This window comes from Prinia subflava, chromosome 3 (genome assembly GCF_021018805.1).
Source record: "Prinia subflava isolate CZ2003 ecotype Zambia chromosome 3, Cam_Psub_1.2, whole genome shotgun sequence".
In the NCBI taxonomy this organism is placed as follows: Eukaryota; Metazoa; Chordata; class Aves; order Passeriformes; family Cisticolidae; genus Prinia; species Prinia subflava.
Genome location: NC_086249.1, coordinates 70,879,397 through 70,899,322, shown reverse-complemented (window position 1 = coordinate 70,899,322; position 19,926 = coordinate 70,879,397). Strand labels below are relative to the sequence as shown.

The 19,926-nt window shown below is 41.8% G+C and overlaps 1 protein-coding gene across 1 annotated transcript; it reads right to left on the bottom strand.

The window, feature by feature from the left end:
• Positions 1 to 12,972: 12,972 nt before the first annotated feature.
• LOC134548064 (uncharacterized) lies at positions 12,973 to 19,064 on the bottom strand. Its single transcript, XM_063392403.1, has 2 exons — positions 18,567 to 19,064; positions 12,973 to 15,174 (listed from the first exon to the last, which is right to left on the bottom strand). The coding sequence occupies exon 2, from the start codon at positions 15,160 to 15,162 to the stop codon at positions 13,651 to 13,653; it is 1,512 nt and encodes a 503-aa protein (XP_063248473.1). The 5' UTR covers positions 15,163 to 15,174; positions 18,567 to 19,064; the 3' UTR covers positions 12,973 to 13,650.
• Between the last annotated feature and the right edge of the window lie 862 nt (positions 19,065 to 19,926).

Sequence of the window (19,926 nt, the reverse complement as noted above, 5' to 3'; positions counted from 1 at the left end):
GCAAATTATTTTGCCTAAGGGTTTTAATTACTAGGATGATCCCAAAATGATTATCAGCGTAAACATATTTTAGAATCAAAATACATTAAGATAAAAACCCTAAACAACTAAAAAAAGCCCCAAACCAAATCAATTCCCCTCAAAGACCCATCAGAAGCAATAGTTAAAACCATTGTTGCTGAGATGTCAAAACCTCAGCAAGAGTAGGAAAATATTAAAAAAATATAATTGCTGCTTTAAGACATTTAATTTGGCCTCAGGAAATTCTTAATTTTTATATGTTGTGATCTCAAGTTTTTGATGTCACAAGTTTTGGATCCTTTGATTCCAAGTGACTTAGAGGAAATGTACTGCATTTACGTTCCTCTCATGTTAAGTCATCATGATCTAAATTTTCTGAGCTGTGCACTGGTTGTGAGAACAAAGTGTCCTTATAAAATGTGAGCATTTTTCTTGCATGGCATTACAATATTTAATCTGTGTAGGTTGTCAAAATAATTTGTCTGTATATCCTGTTTCTTTTAGGTGTTACTAACACCTTTCTTAATTTATTGAGTAATTTTCAGCTGTGTAAGAGTGATTAAATAAATACAACACATAGTTTAGTTTTACTAACATGTACAGTATGCTAGATACTTTCATAAAAATAAGAAAAAGCAAATGTGAAATAACTGGACCATTGACTGTATCATATTAGAAATACAGCTCAGATAGAATATATTATTACATTAATTTCTATTGATTTTTATAAAGAAATATTTAATTTTTTTCACATAATTCTGCATCTTGGATGAGTAGAAATATTGACAACTAACCATGTAAGCATAAGAAGCACAGAAGATAGTTATAAATAAATTTGAATTACCATAACTGGGGAAAATTACACTAACTGCAATGGGAAACTTAAAATTTAATGTATTAATGTGTATATCTTGCTAAGTTTGGAAATTTTAGGGTTTCTTCCTTTATTTGATATGTTTTTTTACTTAAAATAACATTCAATCTGATTGTTTTCAAAAGCTTTTCATTTCAATTTTTTACCTGCTAATTCAGATCATGCCCATTGTTTAACGCAATAGTCTTCAAGGTTAACTCAAATCAATTTAGATTACCTGAGTCGAGTTTCAAAGGAACAATGCAAAAAATCATTGATCCATTTGAGATAACTATGGGATTATCATGTAAATAATATATGTATATACATCTCTATCTATCTATATCCATCTATATTTAATGACATTTAAAAAATCTTTTAAAAACATTTCTACCACTTCATGTTCTCGTAGTTTCTGAAAGAAAGATAAATTTTTATTAAATATCTTTATCATCACTGAGATTATCTATCATTTATTTTTTATAGAAGAACACACAGAATATTTTTCAAGACAAATAGGACAGAAGGTGTATATGTTTAGCAACACACACATACATCCATAATATGTTTTAATTCTTTCTCTTCTTTCTCCCATTTTCCTCTATCTAGTAATTAAATATACCAGAGTTTCACGCTGACTGACGATGTGTTGGACTAAACATTACATGCCTTGCAGCAGCTCTTGCTCACACTGGAGCGTGACTCATTTATGAGGTTACTTATGTAAGTCTTCAGTGTGTAGTGAGTTAAAATGTACTGTCAGGCACTAAAATGGAGTAGAAGAGATGTTCTGAATTGTCACTTTCCATCCCTTACATGTAAATATCCTTTATTACATCAGCAGAATAATTTAATGGCTGTAGATGTTGGTACCTGTAAGCACATAAAGTGTAGATCAATGCTAATTGTCACTTTTGCTCCAGATTTTGAAAGCAGAGTTGCTGAGATGCACAAGCACATTTTGTAAATTATAGCATGAGCAGTTGTGTGGCAAATCGATGGTAATGCTAAGACTTGAAATCACCTGATAAAAGGAAGTGAGCCCTAGGCTAGCTCTTGGCACCAGGTATGCACCAGCTCAGGACTCCTGTCAGAGAGATCACTCACAGGATTCTCTGCTGTGTCGGTCACGTGCATCACTGAAATAATTTCATTACACTCTACTGCATTAAGTAAAAGGACAGTATCAGTAGTTACTGATCATTCACAACTCCTCAACATATAATTTTCTTACAATAAAATGCACCTGATTTATCTGGTTTGTGGGATTTTTTTTAACTTTGTCTTTCACTGTGTAGTATTGTGATGCCAGAAATAAATATAACCCTGGATATATTTGTATTACCTAACCAAATATTTAATAATAACTAATTAACTTTCAGCTATTCATATGAAAGTTAGCTCAATATCTTGTTCTAGCCTTAGGATGTTCTTTTTTTTGGTGGTGTTGTTGGGTTTTTGGTTGTTGTTGTTTGTTTTTGTGATGAATTCTCTACTAAAGCAAAACAAATTGTTAAAAATTTTATCATTTTAATATTTTTTTTTGAATTTCAGTTCACTTGTTTTAAAGTGATAGGTCTGGATTTGTTTCTTGTAACTAGAAAGAAATCTAAAAAAAGACAAGGTCTTGTACTGAAGTTCAATAATGGTTATATCTTTTTCAAGGACTATAATTCATTTTAAAAGCATCGGAATTAATTTTAAACCTAAACAGTCCTAAAAATAATCTTTATATTTCAATTTATTTTAGTGATCTTTGTATGTTTTGTATTCCTTTTACGTCTGCAAAAAAAGACTGTGGTTTTTTGTTGGCTTTTTTTCACTTCTCACAGTTCAGATCAGAAATGCATGAAAAATCAGGGTAGAATTTCTGATAAATGTTAGTCTAGTCTAGGACAGCTATAACAATTAAGTTCTTTACCATCAGTACCACAAAGTCTCTTCTATTCATATTTCAGTGCATACCTGGTACAAATTACTCCCCACCATTTTTTCATTTTCAAAAGGAAACTTTGCTCAACCCCAATCTAACTGGCATTGTCATTGTTGAATACTGCTTGTTTTTCTCTACAGAACTGCTATTTTTGCTAGACTTTACAAACTTTCTGTCGATGAAGCCTTCTAACTGAAGTGTTTTAAGAAATCTGGAACATCATTTGAGCTTGAATTTCCCTTAACTAAAACCAAACAGAGTCTTAGGTACCTGCTTGGAAGAAACATTTGGAAAAAATTAATACGAAAAAGCAGTGGTGATTATAAACATCTGTCCTTCAGCATGGTTTTAGGCCCACATACCATTTTAAAATCACTCTGACTAATCTATTTTAAGTGATTAATACAGCAGCATTAAAGAAAAATATCTATGGGATTTACTGTGTGGAACATTTATTGAAAAAAGACTAATAGATCTGCTACTGTAAGAAGTTTGTCTTTTGCCTTCCTTCACTGGTATAAGTTTTTTGTTGTGCAATTTTATGAGAACAAGATGCCAATAAAACTATGTTTGAAGTTTATATACAAATACGTATCTGTGTGTCTCGTGAGCATCAAAAGGACATCTCCATGTCCTTTACCTTTTTTCTTTTTCTCTTTAGTGCTGGAACACGGAGCTACAGCATTGTTCTGTATAAATAACATAAATTACATAGCCATGATCTTTTGGGAATATAAACCATTTCTCATCTGCTGAATAAAATACCTTTTTCACTTTCAAAGCTATGCAGAACTGTCGTATTTTATGCATTACAGAATGTTTATACAAGTATGCTTTAAAAGAAAAAAATCTGGATGAACAGACTTTATCGGGTGTCAAAAAGCATCTGTTGATAAATGGCTCTGTATGTGTTCTGAGGTAACATTAATCAAAAAAGGAAAGTATTCCTTCTTAATCCAACCTCCCAGAATAACCATACATATAAGCAGAATATAAATTAACTAGAATACCTTTGTAAGACAGGTATTCCAAGATTTTATTGCGGAAATAAGACTGGAACAAGTACAAAAAAATGACAAATATTTAACTTATTCTTAAAAGCTAGCGTATTGTTTAAATTTCAGCAATCCTATTTATTGGATTAATTTTATGTTGTAATGGATTTTTTCCTCTCTGCCAAAGCAAAATAACTGTGCAATACATTAGGTATTATTGTTCATAAATAATAATAGCAGGGTCTTGCTCAGTCTTACAGGTATGTGCAGCTCTGCTATACACCTCTTAAAAGTGGTATGCGTTAAACAATAGAAGGATTATTTGGTCATAAAACAGCAAAGAGGAAAACATCAAAACAACTCTAAAGAATAATGCAACATTCATGACTGGCTGATGTGTACTTCTGTGTTAATGAGTTCATAAATTTTTAGACAACATTTTGAGATGTGTTAAAGTCATAGAAAATGAGGCTGAAAAACTTCTCAAACACTTCAGGAATTCATCTGTGGAAATTCCCTCCTGAAGAGAGGATCACTATATCTAAACTTTTCCTGACAGATGTTTATCTAACCTGTTCTTAAAAGCATCTAAAGATAGAGATTTTACATCCTGCTAGAGCAATCAGTTATCTTGGTTAAATAGCCTGAAGGCTGGAAAGTTTTTCTGAGTGCTTAAGTTAGATCTCCTTCAGTGCAATTTAACCTATTTCTTTTTTCCTCTCTCCCGTTTTTATTCTTTTCTGCCATAATCTTCCATAGATTTGAAGACTGCTATTTTGACTCTCTTTAGTTTTCAGTCCTGCAGATGAAACTAGCTGAATTCCTCACTTTCCTCAAAAGCAGTAATTTTCTAGATTTCTGGCCATGGGTAACTGTCTTCCAGACTCTATCACATTGGTTCAAATCTTTTTTGAAATGTGAGGTCCAAAAAACTTAGCTGATATCTCAGTCATGCTGGACAGACAGGAAGGATTTGATGAAATGTCGAATTTATGGATCAATTTATTCTTCACACTCTCTTTTATGTTCTTTGAGGAGCAGGGCAGGTACAACTCCTGTATTGGGAGTGGCAGTCAGTCACCTAGGACCTGTGCAACTAGGAGATGGACCCTAAGGACAAGATCAGCCTTTAAAAATTAGATGCCTTGCTATTAGGACTACTTCTGAGGGTTGAGGAGCAAACAGCCATTCTAAAGGTAACACTTCTGTAAAAGAGGTCAGCAACAGCCTATGAGAGAGGGCTGAAATGTTTTCTGTTCAAGTCTAAAGAAGGTCTGCTTTTGGTCTGAAAACTTAATCCTGGTCCATTATATTCCCACTTGACCCTGAAAAATCTCTCACCTTTAGGTGACAAGGGGATCTCCTTTAGGATGCAGTGTGTGATCGGCACAAATAGGGTGTAAGATGGGAGTGCCTGATGCATCTGATCAGCCAGGTGCCAGGATTCATCTCTGCCTTTTATTACTCCAAGTTCCTCTGTCAGTGGATTCAGCACAGTTCATTCACAGGCACACTTAGTAGCTACATCCCAGATTTCATCTCAATACAGAGTGTAAAATATATATTGGCATTGTGGCAGTTTAGTCATTTGTCTGCTTCTTAAATAATTAACAGATAGTTTATCTGTTTTGTATATACAAAACACTTTTTCATTCTAAAATAGAGACTATTCATTCCTCGTGAGAGGTTCATGTGCCCTATTTACCTTTACTAAAATAATAAAATCCAAAGTATGTTTATAAAGTAAGAATAAATCAATTTTCTACTTCACAGAAACACAGAGACTTTGTGAACAAAATCCCTTCCTGGTGTACTCCAATCTGGTATATCCCTGGTCTGTGGGCCAAAGCAGAGTTTTTATTTTTCCTTTTTTTTCTACCTTTTTCTTTTTTTTTCTTTTTTTCTTGCCTGACTTGAGATTTTTTGAGATGGTGCTGATTTTATTATATTTTACTCTATGTTTCTAATGCAGAATCCTAACCACACTATCTGTTTCCTTCTCCTCACAGGACCTCATCTGATCTGTAATCTCCCTCAAAAGTAGCTCTTGTTGCCTCAAAACAAACAGATCTGACATTTTGCAAACACATTGTCCTAATCCACTAGCTCCCTAACTAATATCAGTTGGTAGGAAGAGTTGATTAGCAGCTCTGTGTGGAGCCTCTGCCTGTTTGCAGAGCTGTCGGCTCCTGCCTACACTGGTGTATAGCAGAAATGGGCTTAAAGTAAACAGTGTTGCCACACTGAAGGTAGGGAAACATGTCTAGATCAATTTAACTTGCAAGCAATTTTTTTAAGGATTTTGCAGTGTCAAACTGTTTATTTTCAGTGACAAATTACAAGAAAAAGCCGGGGGGGAAATCAGTTCTAAACTTAGTCTTAATCTAGTGGCACAGAAAAGAAACCTCAGAAAGTTCTGACAATTCAGACATACCTGGAAAAAGCTTAAGTCATTTAATGTTATAACAGAGAAGGAAATGAGATGAGTTCAGCTTAATGATATCAAGATCATTATTTTAAATCTTTAGAACAAGCATAGATTCTTCTTCATTAGGTTAAGCTATAGCATATATTTTTGACCAATTTAAATGAAGATTGATACATGTTTTATTATTTCTACCAGTTCAACCCCCTTCTTTTCATTCCATTCAGAAATGATAGCTCATATACATGTGTTCACAGGTGTGTGTGCATGTGTGCTCATGTGTATTCCTGTTGTTTTTTGATAACAGAATAATTTAAGGCAAATTATGTAAATTAAAAATTACATCTGACACCATAGGCTCAAGAAAAACAGTAACAGTCTGGGAACTAGGAAATATCAATGATTTAGAAATCCAGCATCATATTGTGATGGGTTGCTTCATTTTATTGAATTTACAGCATTTAACACTGTAAATAAGTTATCTTATGGTGAAGTATTATACCATGAAGAGCAGTAAAAATAAATGCAGACAATATTTGATTTATATAGAACTTTGAATTCAGAGATTCATGTAGAATGGGAAGTCAAGCATGAAAATAGTTCTTTGGGTTTGGGAAAAAATTGTTTACAGACATAATATTTTACACACACTTCATTGGCTTAACAGTAGTACTGCATAGCATATGCCATCACTAAGTTTTCTTTATTGCATTTCTTCTTTGGAAGTTGCACAACTGAATCCAATGAATTATAGAAAATTTTCTCTTGTAGTAGCTTCTGAGATATGAAGCCTTTCTGCTACTGAATGTGTTTTTGTGGTTCCTGACATTTTCCAGGACAATAGCAAACAGTCATTTTCAAGTTTTTCTGGAAAAGTTCACTAAACCAGTTACAAGGCAGAAATATCAAAGTTCCAGCATATCAAGTGGATAAACAGTAATTTGCAAACCATCATAAAAGACTGTGTAGTGCATAGTAATTCTCTGTGGTCTAGAAAGCAATAGCGATATACAATTTGTAGGTGAAAAGTGATCTTAAATCATTCAATATCACTCCTGGTACCACTTTGATCTTATTCTAAAGGAACTTAATTTTTAAGCTTTATCACAAAATATTTTATAGCATCTTTCTGTTTCTGTTAACAATACTGTATTTTCAAAAAATTTTAAGAAATACTTATTTATGCCTGCAAAATGTACATATCTTTAAATACCTGAAGATACAAACCACACAGATTTGTGGTTGTATATTTCCAACATGGTCACATGTTTCTTTGTATTACATTCTGAATTTAAAAATACATCAAATAATAGTAGAAACCCTATGTTGATTATCTAAAAGCAACAGTTCAATGTTAAAATCTGCAGCGGGATATTTGATAACTTCCATCAATGTGCTTGCATATGACCCAGCTGTTTTGGATTTACATGGCCAGGTTTTGGTAGCCAGGGCGACAGAGGTTGGTTTCTGTGAGAAGCTGTCCGAATTTTCCTCCATGTCTGGCAGAGTCAATGCCTGGCATCTCCAGGATGGTCCCACTGCTGGCCAAGGCCGAGCCAATCAGGAGTTGTCATAATGTCCCTGTCATAACACATTTAAGAAGGGAAAAATGTTATTGTTAAAATGTAATTCCTCTCAGAGAAGCAAAGAGTGAGAATATGTGAGAGGAAAAGCTCTACAGCCACAAAGGTCAGTGGAAAAGGCGAGAGAGGAGGTGCTCCAGGTGCCAGTGCTGAGCCCCTGGTTCCAGCTGTGGTGGAGCAGCTGTGCCCCTGAAGGCCACAGAGGCCAAAGGGAGTGCAGACATCCACCTGCTGCCCATGGAGAAACCCACACTGTTGCAGGTGGGTGCCAGAGAGGGACCTGTGAGCCCAGGAGAAGCCTGTGCTGGAGCAGGCTCCTGTTTGGGACTTCCAGACCTGTGGAGAGAAGAGCCCAGGCTGGAACAGCTTTCCTTGTGACGCTGTGAGGTACCTACACTGGAGCGGGCTGTGCCCGAAGGACTCAACCCTGTGGAAAGGGACCCACATTGGAGCCATTTGTGAAGAAATGTTGCCTATGGGATGCACTAATACTGGAGAAAGTCATAAAGAACTGTTTCCCATTGCAGGGACCCCATGCTGGAGCAGAAGGAACAATGTGTGATAAATTGACCATAACTCTCTTTCCCCATCTCCCTGCACTGCTGCAGGGTAGGAGGTGGAGCTGGGAAAGAGGGGGGCGTGGGAGGGAGGTGATTTTAAGGTTTGTTGTCCTTCATTTTCCTGCTCTGATTTTGTTAGTAACAGATTCAATTACCATCCCCAAGCTGAGCCTCTTTTGCCTGTGATGGTGATCGGTGAGTGATCTCTCTCTGTCCTTATGTCAACTCATGAACCCTTTGTTATATTTTCTCCCCCTTGTCCAGTTGTGACGGGGTGTGATAGAGTGGCTTTAGGGGACACCTGTCATCCAGCCTGTTCCAGGGTGAACCCACTACACCAGAAAAGAGAGGAGTTTACATCTTCACCAGTGAAAAATATCTCACTTAGTGAAATTAATTGGAAAATTTGAGCAGATAGGTACTACTCAATATGAGTAAGGTCCTCACAAGTAAGGCTAAAATAATTAGAAATATTACTTGCTACGTACTTATTTATATCCATCACTTTTATATATAGAATGCTGTACAACAGCAATATTCCTATTTTTTTTTTCAATTACTCTACCAACTTAATTTTGAAAAATATTTCAGATTTGAGTTGCAGGGTTGTTTTTCCTATTAGTTTTATCTCACTTGTTCACTGTGACACTTTGTGTTTTAATAATCACAGTATTAAACTCTTTGTACTATAGAGATGTCTCAGAACCATGGTACAGGTAAGAGTGAAACGAAAACTCTTCATTATCCTTTGCAGCAAATCTGTAGAGCATAGAAAATTACTTTTCAGTGAAAGATATCTATTGCATCTGGAAAAGTTACTTGATTACTTATTAACTAAACTGATGGGTAGAGCTCTGTCTAGCACACTTCAGCTTAAGGATTCTCAGCCATGTACCAAATTAATTTTTTCAGACTCTCAGCCTGGCTCAGAGGGAAAGGTTTGGGGGAAAAGGGATGGAAATATGATGGTTTGCTTAATCTGTTGTCTTCAGGGAAAAACATAGCTGGTTGGCCTGTATGGCCCATGACAATCATCTTCCTTTGATAGTGCAAGTACCCAATGCCTCACTCACTGATGTGAAGACAATTTTACATGTAACATTTTTAACCTATATTTTCAATATCTGCACCATTTTTATTAGGAATATAACTCCTAGATTTCTAGGATTTGAATTCAGTTGTCTAGATTAATTTAATTTTTTCTACATGTTATGGATGGGCAATAAAATTAAAGGATTTGATATAATTTGCTATTATTCTTAAATATATCCATGAAACTGAACTCCATAAAAATTCACTTTAGCAGTATTATCAGCTCTGTTGGCTACTATAAAGTGAAGTAGGAATGAACAAATTCAAATTGATCTCTTACTAATTAACATCTTTCTATAAAATCACAGCAAGATGTAAGACCATGAATATGGAAAATTGGTCTGGGAAAATACAGACTGTGTTAAAAATGGCAACATTCTAATAGATAATAAAACTAATTAGGCTGGGATCTTCAAGGCAATTTACTTACCTTCCTGTCCATTTATGAAAAGCTATCTAGCATAAATTCTGTCAGTGTGGGAACCCTCATTTGAATAATAGGCCATAAAAAAGTTAATGCCCGAAAGTAAATTATATAAAATCACAGATTCGTGGAATGTTAAGGTTTTGGAATAGACCTTAAAAATCATCTAGTCCTAACCCTCCCATGCTGAACCAGGTTGCTTAAGGCCTTATCCAACCTGGCCTTGAACACTGCCTTTTAACACAACCTCCCTGGGCAACCAGTTCCAGTATCTCATCACTCTGTAAGTACCTTCAGGATACTTCTGGATTTAACATAGACTTTGGTAAGGCAAAAATTCCCTTATTAATGACACCAAAGTCCTCAGCTAAATTTAATCCTAACCATAAAGAAAAGTACACTTATAAGAAAAGATTCAGTTGTTTTCATATTACATAGGTCTTTCTATTAGCACCTAGAAAACTTAATGCTACCAGATAAGATAAGTCCACTATTTGGCTTTCTCAATACCATCTGTTAAATTTCTTCAGTCTTCTCTTATAACACTAGTCAAATTTCTAGTGACATAGTGACTACGTTTGACCACCCAGAATTATATATTTTCAGAACGCTTTTCCATCACTAAAACCAAATTTAAAATCTCCCACTGTTAATCGTAACTATGTCCTCACTAGAGTTTAAGCAAACTCCTCTTTAAATATAAACACCAAGACAGCAAGCAACTAACAAGCTTATCTCATAAATATCCAGAAATATTACATATTAGTGTAAACTTACAATATCTAATATAGCAGTTTGTCTTTTGGGTCATGTGTGTTTAGAAGGAGAAAATGTATATACTGTCAAATGAAATTTAAAAGACGCTAATACAAACTTTGTTCATTAACTCTGGAGAGTTATCCTTTTTCACTGTCTGGTTGGCCACTACCTCTGACTTCTCCCATCAGACTCTCCAAAGACAATTGAGCAATTACCCTTTGTCTGTGAGGTTAATTACCAACAATACCCAGCTGACCATTAAAGACCTACATAACCAGTGTTTGGGTAGACAGGAGACAGAAAATGTAAAAGTAAAACTAGAAAATGCTGGAGAAGGCAAATGTCCACACTCCAAATGTATTGTGTACATTCACCTAGCCATAGAATATGGAGAAACCCATTAGTTAGTAATTCAGACACAGTTAATCTCTATGTGGCTGTAGCATTCTGAGAGTGTTCAGAATTTCTTTTGATGCTGTCCCTGGGGGAGGGGGACAAAGACATTCACATTGATTGATACAGTTTTTCATTGCAAAGAAATTAACCCTCTTCAAACTGTGACATCAAAGAGTTCTTGAAAATGAAAGTGAAATTTTCAATATCAAGCATTTGCAAAGGAAGAAAGAAAAAAAGAACTAGAGTGAAATAAAAGGTTTTTTTATTATTTTAAGGAATTTATCCATGACACATAATGTTAAAATTTTAATCCTGTGTGGATAAGCAGTGAACCAAAAGTTTGCTGTTGTACTTTGTATAAAAAATTAAATACCCACATGGTTTGAACCATGTGTTGTACAATCTCTTACCCAAGGCTACAATTTTGTGTTCACTTAGATCAAAGCACACATACCAAGTTAGTTGCACCTTAAATCAATTTACCAATCAGCTCATCCCACAACCAGGTAGATCTCCCAAAAGAATGGAAGGGGTTGAGAGCTGAACAGTCAGCTGAGTCAGGAGAAAAGCTTAAGCCTTGAGCCCCAGCACAGTTGCCCCGACCACATGAGGAAGGGTTCAGTGAACAAAACTGATTGACAAAATTATCTAAGGAGGTACTTAAGAGCATTTCAGAACCTAAGTTGCTTAGATGTATCTTGAGCCCATACCAGAGTACAAGTAAGACAGGGACATTTCCTGCCACCATCTTTCTTCAACTTGTGTCTTGCTTTCCCAGTAAATGAAATTCCAGATGTGCTTCAGAAGAGAGGTAAAACTAGGTGGATTCAAAAGAGAGGTAAAAGGCCTTTCTGTCCAATGCCTGATCCAGTTGGTTTTAATATTGGGATGTAGAGCATACCATGGACTAATTTTGCATCTCAGTATAAATGAACATGCTGTATTCTAGCATAAAGAACATTCCAAGAGAGATGGGAAACTTCAGAAGATATTATACTCTTTGGTTTGTCATTCTTGAGGGGAATTATATCCACTACATTCCAGAAAAGAGAGTGATTATTTGTCGGGGTGCTCACTCAGAGCCGACGGCTCTATCACCGGCCAGCCCAGATACCGCGACAGACGTCGTAGGGGGGTCAGACCGCGAGCAGCGCAAGCAGTACTGACTCCTGTGGGTTCTTGTCCTATCAGGGGCTCGGGTGAGCGATGGAGATTCGACAGGCAGTGGAACGAAAGGAGGAAACAATTCCAGACGAACAGAGGGTTTATTACAAACACCTCCTCAGCCCGGGACTGTCTGGGGGGAGGAAGGTGCAGGGGGTTTTTGTCAAGGGCGAGTTGGAGGGGGGGCAAAGGGGGTGGTCAGCCACTGCCAGCCAACCAGGGCAGGTTGCTAAGGGACCCGGGGGTAGGAGAACATATTTTGGGCTAATCAGGAGAGAGTAGGAGGGGTTTTACAAAGGCGGGAGAAATAACAGACAGCTAACCGTGTGCCGCATAACAGGTGCAGGAGTCATGTGAGTTAAACAAAGGAACCATCTGGGGGAAGGGTACAGAGAACTAAACGAGTACAAAAATATATAAAGCATAACCGATTAAATTAACACACTGCCACAATTATTATGTTGTCTCATTTTGTTTGGATTAATCCTTACCATTTACTAATTCCAAAATCCTTTCCCTGACAAGTAGACAAAAATTCAAAATTAATATAATATTTTTGTGATTTGCTATTTGTCGCGGTGCCGTTACTAAAGCCCCTTGGCTTCACCCCGAGCCAGCCCAGGCACCGGAGCAAGCGGAATCCGAGCCGCCCCTCAGCGGAACGAAGGGGTCAGCCCTGTGGGTTCTTGTCCCTGGGAGAGGCCGGAACGGCAGTAGGATAACTGAAGCGACGCGCTAAGAGCGAGAAAGGAGGATCCAGCCAGCCAGACAGAGGAACCACAACTTTAATCCAACATAGCACTGTCCAGACCGAAGTGGAACCAGGCTGAACTGGAACTGGATCCCGAACAAAGAAATGCACCAGCTTATATGCTTTCGGGGTAGGGGAGGAGAAATGGGAGTCCCTCTTTGCGGCAACCAATGGAACCTTGACACTTGGGAGATAAGGGGAAGGGTTGCAAGCCTTGAACCAATTAGGGGATAGGGGAGGGATAACACAGTGGCGGGAAGAGGGGAAAAGGTAACATGTGACCAAGGGGAACTTATGAATTTCAATTAAGGGGGGGTGTACAGAACATACAGCATTGTACAGAACATACAATATAGGACCCACCAGCCTTTCATCTTTTCCACATATCTAAATCCTTCCTACTTGGTAAACCACCCATATATCTTTCAACTTCTCTCTGCCTCAAAACCCTCTTTCCTATATCCTTCTTTCAGCACCCTCTCCTTCTTCCTTAAGTCTCTCTCTTTAAATCCTCTCCCTCGTCTGTCCTTCTTTTCCTTGTCACAGTCCTTCACAGCACCTGCTTGTTCCTGCTTACACTGTCCCAACTTTCTTTGTGGAGTCCAACTGAGGTTTAACATACTGAAATGGGGAAAGTCCAACCATCCACACCACCACATCTCCCCCTTTTCTTTTATTTTTGACCCTGTGAGTTCTATCTCAGATATCCGAATTGAGGGGGGTCCACCAGGTGTTCAGAACGTGGGTATGATTCTGCAAACCACTGCTGTTGAGTAGGCCATTGTTCTCGAGGAAAGCTGCGCACTTCTTCCACGATGATTTCAAGCTGTTCAGCCTGCTCGTCCTCATCAACGAAGCTTTCCTCCTCCTCCTTGAACACTTCTGGGCCTACTTCAACGGCTACTCGGTGGACTTCAGCTTTGAGTGGTGATGTGGAGGAAGAAATCAAATTCTGCAACATCTTTTTCATTAGTCCAAGGCTGGCAATAGCAACAAAAAGCACAAAAACAATTAACAGAACAGTTCTAAGAATCGATCCCGTCCAACCCGAGATCCCCCATCCCTTGAATAAATTACTGAGCCAGTCCCCGTATTCTTGTTTGATGTCTCCTATCATGTTTTCCATTTGTTTGAGTGCCTCGCGAGTCCCCTTGGCCCTAGATGTCAAATTAAAGCAGCAGAGCCCCTCAAACTCCTCACACGAGTGACCGTGGAGGAGCAGGAGGTAATCGATGGCTGCACGATTCTGGAGGGTTGCCTGCCTCGTAATTTCCTCATCTTTCAGGAGGTTTGATAGGGCCCTAGAAGTCAAACGGGATTGCTTAGCTACCCAACATTCCAAATGGCCTAATTCTCCGAGGGTCTTAGCAATGGCGACCCACGGCGCAAATACTGTGATTGCGATGCCTTTAGATCTGCTCCAATGGATAATTTCCTCATCACAATCGTCTGCCAATTTTTTGAGAGAGTAGTCTTCTCTCTTCTTTCTAGAGTGTGCCAATAGATGTGCACCATTTGTAGAATTTTGAGTAACCCAATCCAAAATTTGTGATTTGTTGGGTGAAAACAATCCGAGGGTCCCAAAGGTGCACGGGCCTCCGGAGAGGTGAGAGGGGATACCTGCCCATGCGTGGTCTCCGCAAATCAAGAATGTTCCCCTGGGAAGTTGGCGGGGATGGGCAAAGACTTGTGCTGATTTTTGGGGAGGGATTGGAGGATAACTAAAGGACACAGCGTTGCACCAATGAGTATTAAAATGGGCTTTGGAGGAGACAAAATGACGGTGGTGACGCTGGACGTGGTCGTTGCGGATATGAAAACAAGATTCGGCTCTGGCGGAACCTAGAAGCTCCAGCTCCTGAGGCTCGTTTTCTAACTTTGGAAGACTTTTAATATAATTGTACCACGCGACGATGTAATGGGCATGCTTTAGGTTATGCTCCATTTTAGCAGCTTCTTGTCTAAGTTTTTGAGCATAACCTAGAAGCATCTTGGGCATCTCACGATCTTTAAATGGGATCCCCACGAGGCAGGATGCCATGGGATTCGCGGCACTCGCTTGGTTGAGACATATGTGGTCTTGGCCCAGTGATTTGGCCAAGACAGCCCAGACGTTCTGTTGCGGCTGGGGGACGAGCCACGCCTGGGCGATGGTCAGGAGACTGGCGAAGAGGACGGCTGAACTGATGGCAGTCTTGGCGCTCATGGTTGGACGGATCTAAACAGAAACTCAGAAAAACAAATCGTTACAAAGTGGGAAATCACAGAAAAAGGGGTCCTCCCAGCCTTCTGACTGCTCCTCCTCTTCCTCTGAGTCACTGGACTCACGCCTTCTGCGGCGGAGAGCCGCGGAGGCGACTTGAGGCTTTTCGTTTTCTCGGACTTTTGTTTTTCTTTCGATATAAGGCTTTACCCATCTGGAGGGTATCCACTTCGGCCCGGCATCAGTGGAGACGCAGGCGTACCCGCGCCCCCACGTCAAAAGCGTCAGTGGACCCTCCACTTTCCCTGTTTCGGGAAACCTTACGGTCACCGGCGGATGCTGCTCACTCAGGTCCCAGTCGCGGTTGCTATTGAAATGCCGCACAACGGGCGGATCTGGTTTTTCATAAGAACAATTTAGGAAATTTAACACATAAAGTGCCCTTGCCAATCTGATTGATGGAGTTTCAACCTTCAGGACTGGTCTTTGCTGTTGAAGGACCCGTTTGACGTTTTGATGGGTCCTTTCAACAATGGCCTGACCCGTGGGGGAGTGAGGGATGCCCGTTTTATGCTCAACTCCCCATTGCTGCAGGAAATCTGCAAGCTCCCTGGAAGTATACGCAGGGCCATTATCTGTTTTAATTTCCTTGGGGATGCCCATGAAAGAGAAGGCCTGAATGAGGTGTTGGATGACGTGGGAGGCCTTCTCCCCTGCGTGTGCGGAGGCATAGACTACACCCGAGAAGGTATCAACGGACACATGCACGTACCGGAGCCTCCCGAACGCCGCCACATGGGTGACGTCGGTCTGCCAGATTTCACAACTTCCCAGCCCTCTGGGATTGACTCCGGCGTGCATGGTCGGCACGGAGTGGGATTGACACGATGGGCACGAAGCCACAATCGCCCTGGCCTGTTGCCGGGTGATACGAAATCGGCGGACCAGGGCTGGTGCATTCTGATGGAACAAAGCATGGCTGAGCTGTGCCTGTTGAAATATGTCAGGCAGTGGGGTCTTTGTCACAGGAGCAGCGAGAGCATCTGCTCTCCTGTTGCCCTCTGCAACAAACCCTGGCAAATCGGTGTGCGACCTTGTGTGCATCACGTAGAAGGGGTGCTCTCGGTGGGACACAAGCTTTATAAGCTTCGAGAGTTGCGCATAAAGCGCGTCGTTGGAAACCTGCTGTAATACTGCCTGATCAGCTCTGGACACTACCCCTGTAACATAGGCAGAGTCGGTAACTATGTTTAGCGGTCCGGGAAATCTCTCTAATGCCCTGACGACTGCGGCCAACTCAGCGACTTGAGGCGAACCCTCAACGATTTCAACATCACTGTCCCACTGCTGAGTTTCGGGATCCTCCCAGGTCATCACTGACCTGTGAGAAGCCCCGGACGCGTCTGTAAAAACGGTCAAGGCCTGGAGTGGTTTTACACTTCGGACACTCCTCAATGCCAATTCAAAATTTCCATCCAGATTGAACAATTTGTGGGCCGGCCGATGAATTGAAATTTGGCCCGTAAAAGAGTCCAGAGCGAATTGTAGAGCTTCATTATTTTGAAGCAGAGTTTCCAACATGGGTTTGGTGATCTGGCCCGAGGATAATTTGATGGGGAGATGGATGCACTCAAAGTCACAACCGGCCAACTCGCAAAGGCGCGTACGTGCCTTGCGGATCAGCTCAGCCATGATTTCTTGTGGCCTCGTAAGTCTCTTGGGCCGGTGGTGGCTAAGAAAGACCCACTCTATGATCAGCAGTGGATCTCTCCCCCCGTGGCCCTTGGTGTCATGCTGTGTGGTGTTCGAATCCCACTGAAAAATGACCCCAAAAAGATGCGGGAGCTTACCCAGCACCACGAACCGAAAGGGTAAGCCGGGGTCACATCTGTGCGCCTGGCGTGATGACAACGCCTGTTGTACCTTCTCCAGTGCTTTCCTTGCCTCCGCGGTGAGCGCCCTGGGAGAGCTAAGCTCATCTCCCCCCTTCAATAAATCGAAGAGGGGTGCTAGATCCTCCGTGGAGAGACCCAGCCAGGGCCTCACCCAATTCAACTCTCCGCAGAGTCGATGGACATCCGCAAGGGTCCGGACTGATGTCCGGATAGCCAATTTTTGGGGAACAATGGTCCGCCGTCCGATTTCCAGCCCCAGGTATTTCCAGGGTGGCATCCGCTGAATCTTCTCTGCTTGCAGCTCAAACCCTGCAGCAACTAACAAATCTGTTACGCGTGTGAGGACTCTATCCAGTTCGCTTGTTGTTGGGGCGCAAATGAGGATATCATCCATGTAATGGTGGATGATAACCTCCTCCGCGGCTGCGCGCACAGGACGCAGCAAGGAAGAGACGTACAGCTGGCACATCACCGGGGAGTTCTTCATACCTTGGGGAAGAGCCCTCCAGTGATACCTCTTCCTTGGGGCCGCTCGGTTGATGGTAGGCACCGAGAAGGCAAAACGCGGTGCGTCATCCGGATGTAGGGGAATTTGGAAGAAGCAATCCTTCAGATCAATAACTGCCAGATTCCAATTTCGGGGCAGCATGGCAGGGGATGGCATTCCTGGTTGGAGGGATCCCATGTCCTCTATAACGTTATTAATTTGTCGAAGGTCGTGAAGGAGGCGCCAGCGCCTTCCGTCACTCTTTCGAATGACGAAGACGGGCGAGTTCCAGGGGGAATTCGTTTCCACGATATTACCCTTCTGTAACTGCTCCTCCACGAGCTCCTCGAGCGCCTTTAATTTCTCCTTGGATAGCGGCCACTGGTCAACCCACACTGGATTATCCGTTTTCCAATTCAGTTTGAGGATTGGGCGCTCCTCAGTGACCGCTAGGCAAAAAACCTGAGGGGGGTCTGGGATACTAATTGTGACCCCCCATTGGGACATGAGCTCCCTACCAAGCAGGGGCCGTTCATATTTGCAAACGAAAGGGCGCGTATATGCCAATTGCCCTTTCGGCCCCGTGAATTTCACCATGCGCGCTGATCTCTTAGCCGATTGAAAACCCCCTACTCCGGAGATATTCGCCGGCGCGTCCTCCAAGGCCCAATGTGACGGCCACTCCCGGGTGGGAATGACCGTGACATCCGCTCCTGTGTCAAAAAGAAGACCTTTATTAACGGACTCATCCCCAATGGACATCGTACATCGTATTATAGGTTTTTCTTCTGTGATCCGATGCACTGCGTTGACTGAAAGTGGCCTTTCCTCAGGGTAAACCTGATACTGATCTGGCCTGGTGTGTGGAATTGCCTGGGCCACTATTTGTCCCTTTGGGTGGAAAGCTGGGGGATGAGTGGAACGCAGCCAGACATTGAGGAACCTGGGGTCACCCTTATAGGTCCCCGGGTATACCTCAATGTCTTGCGGAGTGTATTTACAGTCCCCAACAACAATGAATTTACCTTTCCTTTGAAACGGCCAGTCCAGAAGGTCTTCGCAATCCACGCGAACTGGGTACCAGCTGGTATCTCTGAGGTGCGCACTGTGAGTGAGCCTCAACCTGTAAGGTTTACAAAATGGTGTTAACGTCAAGTCCGGGAAAGTTCCCTCCTGGGAAGGGTAAAGGAAATGCCAGTCCGAGATAGTTGTCTTGGTCCAGTGACCCCCGAAGGCGTTGACTGCCTTCTCTTCTGCACTGCCCACCCTGTTGGGGTCATCATGCCGGGTGGGCCCGCACTCCCCCCCTAGTTTTTTGAATTGTGTTGGGAGTCCTCCTGCTGCGGCCGAGGCTTTGCCAGCAAGTTATGCGGGCATTGGCTCACAAAATGCCCTTTTTCATGGCAGAGGTAGCACTCGACCCGTGCTCTAGCTGGGTTCGACGCTGCCGGCTTGCGAGCCTGTGGGCGACGAAGAGTCGCATCTTCCGCAGCATGCACCTGCCGAGTTCCCTGCTTGCTTGCGGTGGTCATATGTTGAAGCAGGAAAGGGACCTTTTGCTGGCAAACTTGCAGCATCACCTGTAGAGTCCGTGGGGGTTCTGGAGGGAGACTTAAAATTGCTTGTTTGCACACATTATTAGCATTAGCAAAAACGATCTCCTCCAAAATTCTCTTACGGGCGAGCCCGTCCGTTACTTGTATTTCTAAAGCCCTAGTCATCTTGTCCACGAAATCTACAAATGATTCTGTGTCCCCTTGCCTAATCTGGGTGAACGGCGGCAGGGGTGCACGAGGCTGCATCGTGAAAAAGGCTTTGCAGGCCAGGTCTTGCACCCTAGGCAAAACTGCTGGTGGAATTAGCAGTGCCTGAATTTGAGGGGACTCGAAGGAACCTTCTCCTCCCAGCAATTCAACAGTAAGGGGATTACCTCCTTCATCAATTGCTGGGAGTGGCAGGTGCGGCAGCTCTTCCCGCAGGGCTTGCCTAAATGCAGCAAGCCATAATTCAAATTCAGCCGGTGTCATCAGGCAAGAAAATAATTGCTTTAAGTCTGCAGGAAGGGTTGTCGCAGCTGCTAGGTCTGCCTGAAGGAGGCCGCGGAAGTACGAGCTCTCTCTCCCAAACTCTTTGTGCGCCTTACATAAATCTCGAATTATAGTTTGTGAAAATGGCTGCCAATTCGGTTTAGGGTCGCCACCCCCGCGAGCCCTTCGGTAGGTGACAGGCGCAGCTGAGAGATGCACTTCCTGGTTTCCATCGCTGTTGTCTTCCGGTTCCCTACCGTGGGAACCGGAAGAGGCAGCGTGGGAACTACCATTCCAAGATGGCCTCCTTCCGGGGTGGGGAGAAGTGCCTGGCTCCGCCCCTAGGGCGGGCCAGGGG